The sequence below is a fragment of the Trachymyrmex cornetzi genome, unplaced genomic scaffold (genome assembly GCF_001594075.2).
Source record: "Trachymyrmex cornetzi isolate Tcor2-1 unplaced genomic scaffold, Tcor1.1 scaffold47, whole genome shotgun sequence".
Lineage (NCBI taxonomy): Eukaryota > Metazoa > Arthropoda > Insecta > Hymenoptera > Formicidae > Trachymyrmex > Trachymyrmex cornetzi.
This window is the reverse complement of record NW_017299509.1, coordinates 1,874,196-1,880,470: the sequence shown is the minus strand read 5'-3', so window position 1 is coordinate 1,880,470 and position 6,275 is coordinate 1,874,196. Positions and strand designations below refer to the sequence as shown.

Sequence of the window (6,275 nt, the reverse complement as noted above, 5' to 3'; positions counted from 1 at the left end):
TATATATATATATATATATATATATATTGCAAGTGTTTATTTTATAGATTTAGTTGATATATGCCATCAATCACATGTTGCACTAATGGATTTTAATTAAACAGCAATATATTAGCAAAATAAAATTACTCAATGAATCGTTTTAATTGTTTATAACTTGTGAATTAAGTTTTGTATTATTGCCATTTTGTACCTCAAATAATTGCCAAGTAACTAAAATTATCATTCTAAAAAAAGCTCTGAATCACAGAAACGATATTCGAACTTAATTCATTATGTGCTGTGATTAGATATTCTTAAGTACATCAAGCGAGTTAGTTAAGTGTACTGTGATTAAGTCTGCAATTTTTAAATAAGACTTTATTTGGTAGATATATATAGAAGACGCGGGGGAGAGGGGAGTACACGATATAACTGTATTCTCTAAACAATTTATTTTTTTGGTACAATTTAGAAATAGACATAAATCAGATAATGATTATTGTATGATTATACCAAAATAAAACTGCATGCCAACTAAATTTCAACAGGAGAAATCGCTTTCCTGTATTAACTTTTCATGCTACTAACATATTATTAACCAAAGGCTTAATATTTAACTATACATTTATTATATAGAGAGATAGTGAATTTATCATAAGAAGGCTATATTTCTGCTAATATATGTTTATAAATTTATCTTTCTCTACAGTTTATATAAGAATTTATGAAGTGTATCATCACTTAAAACTATTGTCTCTTCTCTCCTAAATTTTAAGAAGAAGCGTAAGTTAGATACTGTTATTAAGAATTAAGACAGTAACAACCTTACGGTTCTTTACTGATAATTTGCTAATTCTATAATTAGTATACTATAGTATACGTTCATACAAATATAATAGATTAAATATGTATATATACGCATATAATAGAATAAATATGTATATATACACATACATGATTTATTCTATTATACTTTTATAAATATACATATACACATATATCACGATTGCGATATACTCATAGTTCAGTAAAATTATTATAAATGACGAACATAGCACGGTACTCAAGTTAATTGAGTATTTTTTTCTGACAATAAAATAATTTCGATACAATGAATTTATTCTTCAATCAATGTACAACGTAAATATTGACGGCTAGATTCTATAATATGTTCAAGGAACAATCAAGGGTTAAATCCTTCATTCAAACAATGCAAACAACTTCCATATTCTCGAATGCGCATACATATAGTATTTTCTAATATTAATGTTTTCAGCTAAAATGAAAATGTGTATGTATGTATAAATATACACAGAATAGATATCATTTTTTTACACAATTCAATTTCGTAATAAAACTTTTTTAAAACTTGTTTGTTATATGCATTCACTTGTCGAATGCTTGCCTATGAGATTGTTATAGCTCATCCATACTATTTACTTTTCTAATAACTATAAAAGTCTCCATATTCATTAATTCCTTTTAACAATAATTCGTCATCGATACGAGCCTTTAGATAGAAATAAATCATTTATAAATAATATCATTCAACAATATTCACGTTTCAGCTATATTACAATCGAAATTCGTAGATCAAGAAATTTTATGTAAAATTCGATTATATGTCAATTTTTGCCTGTATTTATTGAAATTCTTCAAATGTATTAAGATACATATATATATATATATATATATATATATATATATATATATATATATATATATATATATATATATATATATATATATATATATATATATATATATATATATATATATATATATAATCTTGTATTTAATATATTTCATCTTATCCAATATATACGATATCAAAATGTTCACGACAAAGTTATATCTGTTTTTGAAATATACCAATATAAATAATATACAATTTATATTTTATTGACCTTAATTGCACATCACCTTCGATTTACTTTATTTAGAAATTTAATTAAGTAATACGCTCCAATACTTTCGGGGTAATGGGCTTAAAATTACTAAAAAATCAAGATATTTCGATTGAAGTTGCATTTATTTTCGAGCACCTAAGTAAATATAAAATTGTTATATGTCTATATAATTCTGTATGTATCTATATCACTGTCATGTTACTGTCGCTATAATATTTATAATAAACTAACTTCTAATTACATATGAAATAGTAAATGTAGGCTTGAGTGTATACAGTAATATATATGGCACGTCAGTCTGTACGTTTAATTACTTAATCGTAATTATTAAATACTACTATATGTTATCCGCGCGCGCGTGCGCGCGCATCAATTGAATTTTATAAATCATTTTATTGTGTTTGGCATTGTTCATGGCTGATGACTCTAGCACTACCGTATCATTTCCATATACTTCTGTTTATGTTTGCTTAACATTTCAGTCACCGTTACCAGCTGTTTAATTGTCGGCTGTAAGCAACAAATGTAATTTTTTAAGCATATGCATCCTCGTGCACATTTTTGTAACTATAGATTAGAGACATACCTGTGTCTTCGACAGAACTTGAAGTTCCTTCAAATGTGAAACACAGATATGATGCAACGTCGCCAAGTCTCTTGCAGTGTCTGACACGCTTTTGGTTCTTGGATCCGTAGCTTCTGATGGTTCTGGTTTCTCAGCAACATTCTGCACATACAACATTGTATAAATTAAATACAATTTTCATATTTATTATATCAATCACCTCCATTTACATTAAACGCATCACATCAAGAATTATCCACAAACCCATATATGTGGAATATATATATATATATATATACACATTATATATATAGAATTAAAATAAATATAAAATAAACTTACAGACAGCTGGTCAAGGAACACTACCATTCGTTCTTTATTTTTAAGGATGAATGGGTTTACAACTTCCATGTACGGTTCTTTTCCACCAAATTCGACCAAATTAGCCAAATTTTGTAGACATTTTGCCACCATGACTAATGATCTATAAATAATTTAAACAATTAGTGTAGCATGTGACAATACTTAAATAAAGATATTTAAAATGATATATAAGTTATGATATAAATTTCACATTTGTGTAATTTTAATTTATATATTACTTTTTAAAATTTACATTTAGTTTATGTATCGTTATACCTCGCAGCAGATGGAGGTGGTGGCTCAGCTATTAAATTAAACGATCTAGGATTTAATATGGCAGGGCAGAGGAGGCGTAGAAATATAAATCCGCTGACAACCCGAGTTCTGACTAGTCTTTCGTGTGGCCATTTAGCAACGACTGCTCGTTGTAAGCATCCGCAAATGTATCTGAGAGTTCTCGGACAAGCGTCGGGACTTGTGAAGATACTTAATGTAACTTCATCCAATACCTAAAACAAGAAAATATGCATTTTTATTAATTTTACTAATTAATTAACACATAATATTACTAAAGAAATTATATACCTGTAATAAAAATTCTGCATTATTGCACGCATCTTCTGGAGAATCCATTTTTGTTGGATTCAACTCACAACTCTGTTTACTTTCAATTAGTTTCACGATTGTATCACGCAAAGCAGCCTTTAAAAACGAAGTACAAACAGATTTCATATATAAATCCATTAAAGTGGTAGTAAGACTGGCAGCTCTAAATAGAGTTGGTGTTTCATCTTCTTTCTCAACCTAATAAAAATATATTTTATAATTATGATTTTTAATATTTAATGATATTTTTTGTTGGTGTACCAAACTATAACTCACTTCAGCTTGATTCAATGATCGTAGGAGATCCGACTCCTTTCTTTCATGCCTATAAAATCAACAATATCAAAATCAATATCTACTTATAATTAAATAATATTGTAGGATATAATTATTTGTACCTAAAGATTCTAAGAAGACTATTTGCCAAGGGTACTCTATCTAAATGGCATACGTCTGCTAATGCTTTAACAACATGTAATTCTGGATCTAGTAATAATTGCTGAAGAGGGCTATATTCTTCAGGAGGCATAGCTAAATCGTGTCTGTATCTGTAATACAGATATTTTTATTAATATATACAAAGACTTTTATAGTAAGATTTATATAAAATATAATGAAAATATTCTTATATATACCATATCGCATTATCCCATCTATGAGCAAATATTTTTAATCTTTACCGTATGCGTAAACGCAATGCGCCCCATTCTCCGATTGGTGTCACTCCTGATAATGGATACCATTCATCCATTTCTTCTCCATTAGTCAAACTCGCCAATTCAACCGTCAGATCAGCGACTTCTGTATCCTTGCTGCGCTTACCTTTGTTATACAGAGTGAGTGAGAAGGACATGACATCCGGTGGAACATCCCTGGTAAGCAAATTAATAAACATAGTAAAGAGATTTTATACATTAAGAAGTTAGTTCATATAAGATTCACATACGTACTCTAGAATGAATTCTTCATCCCAGAGTGGATGTAATCCCGTTTTAACCTTTGTGCGAGCAACTTTAACATTATTTAGAGCCACTATAATAAACGGATTCGGAACTAGCTTGTACGGAAGCCTATGTGCGTCTAAGATATGCAAATGCAATGAACGTAATTCACGGAGGCGGGCGACTTTCGGAGCACGGGTAAGTTGTGATACACATAATGGTTTCAAGGCATTAATCCAGTCTAATGCGTTCTCGGAATTCGGGGCAGCCAGATAAGTTATGGTGGCCAAACATGGTAAAGCACGTTCAACTAATTGGAAACAATGAGGCCTATCAAACACACTTTCGTGGACCTAAAAAGACACTTCGGTAACTCATCCCGCGTTCACTCTAAGCTATCATTTCCTTCATTTGCTGATAAGACATGGCCGACATGGCATATGTAAATCATGCATGTTATTACAATTACTTTTGTTACCAAATTTTTATAAAAACCTTAAATTTTGGTGTTAATATGACATATGATGATGTGACGTTCAATATTTCAGAATGTATTTCTCACCTGGTACAAATAAGCACAGCTTAAATCAATGAGACCTTTTGGCTTGGTCCTCTTGGGATTATCGTACAAATAGAGATGTGTGTCGGTAGCATCTACTAATAAGACAAAATATAATGCTTTCCATTTTTTATTTTTCTCAGATTTCTTTTCTAAATATCCCTGCATTTTAATCCCTTTGTTCTTCTTTGCTCCTGATTGCTCTCGACACTCCCTCAAAGTTGCATATATTTTCTCAGCATGTTGAACTTCTCTATTTACTCTGACGCTACCATCAGGTTCGGTTACCATTGCTTGAACCAAAGTATGTCCCTCTACAATTTGTTCCTTTCGGTATCTGGTACAACAAAGTAAAATAAGAATATCAAAAGAATTACTTTTTGCAAAAAATTAAAATAGTAAAAATGTACCTATTAATTACAGCGTCAAGACATTCAAACGTTCTACCTCCCATAAGATAGCGTACCCCTTTTTTCTCAATTCTGAATCTCTGTATTTGGTTATTTATATGGAAAAAAAGTGAGTAATCTCCCGGACTGTTATCCGATGGTCTGACCTGTGGAATAAAAATATAAGCACATTGAGTACAGAAAATCAAAGAATTAAGTGTATATAAATAAAAAAAAAATAAAGATTTAAAAAATAAAAATAAAGATATACGTAATAATATAAAATAAATATGAGGAAAAATCGTTATTTTCTTACTAGGAAACTTCCAGGTCCTGCCTTCACCAACATGTCCACCGCTTCGCTTTTGGTGACATTAGGATGAAACCAGGAAAACACTGTATTGGGATCTATGGAATCATCAAGGTCCTCTACTAATTCCCGAAATATTAAACCCTGTTCACCAGTTCTGTGGGCAGTGACCCACAACCATCCATCTCCCATGTCATTGTGCACAAAAAATATATCCCCTTTTTGAAAGCTCAGTTCGTCAGTATCTGGCATTTTCGTGTATGGCAGTATCGCGACGATTCGTTTCTTATCATTCACTGGCTCCGGTGGTGGCGTTGGATGTATAAGTCTTTCTCTCTTTAAGAGATCCGAGCAATGAGTATAATACGCCACCAGATCTGAGAGACTGTTAAATTGACGACCGCCTACAATATTTTTCAAATTAAGAGTATATATTCAAAAAAGTTTTCTTAAAATATAATATAAATATAAAAAGTTTAATATGTTATTTAATCTGCACATTGTGAATAATCTTTTGCAAGTGTGTCAATTGAAAATTTTATCTCAAAATTTAACATTTTCAGGATAAATGTTACAAATATTAAATCTTTTTGCCGTAATGTAATATATGATAATGTTATATGTTAAAATATTTTTAAAATAATATATAA

The 6,275-nt window shown here is 30.0% G+C and overlaps 1 protein-coding gene across 2 annotated transcripts in view; it reads right to left on the bottom strand.

The window, feature by feature from the left end:
* Window positions 1-1,947: 1,947 nt before the first annotated feature.
* vap (RAS p21 protein activator vap) overlaps window positions 1,948-6,275 on the bottom strand; it is a 6,438-nt gene continuing 2,110 nt past the window's right edge. Inside the window, exons 4-15 of one of the 2 annotated variants that reach the window (XM_018513702.1) lie at window positions 5,632-6,029; window positions 5,337-5,482; window positions 4,930-5,263; window positions 4,377-4,720; window positions 4,107-4,298; window positions 3,825-3,974; window positions 3,703-3,751; window positions 3,406-3,624; window positions 3,097-3,329; window positions 2,800-2,941; window positions 2,479-2,619; window positions 1,948-2,402 (exon numbers count right to left, since the gene is read on the bottom strand). In XM_018513702.1, the coding sequence (XP_018369204.1) occupies window positions 2,325-2,402; window positions 2,479-2,619; window positions 2,800-2,941; window positions 3,097-3,329; window positions 3,406-3,624; window positions 3,703-3,751; window positions 3,825-3,974; window positions 4,107-4,298; window positions 4,377-4,720; window positions 4,930-5,263; window positions 5,337-5,482; window positions 5,632-6,029 (2,426 nt within the window). In that variant the 3' untranslated portion in view covers window positions 1,948-2,324. The remainder of the gene's footprint in view (window positions 2,403-2,478; window positions 2,620-2,799; window positions 2,942-3,096; window positions 3,330-3,405; window positions 3,625-3,702; window positions 3,752-3,824; window positions 3,975-4,106; window positions 4,299-4,376; window positions 4,721-4,929; window positions 5,264-5,336; window positions 5,483-5,631; window positions 6,030-6,275) is intronic. The other variant, XM_018513703.1, reaches the window with a different exon arrangement.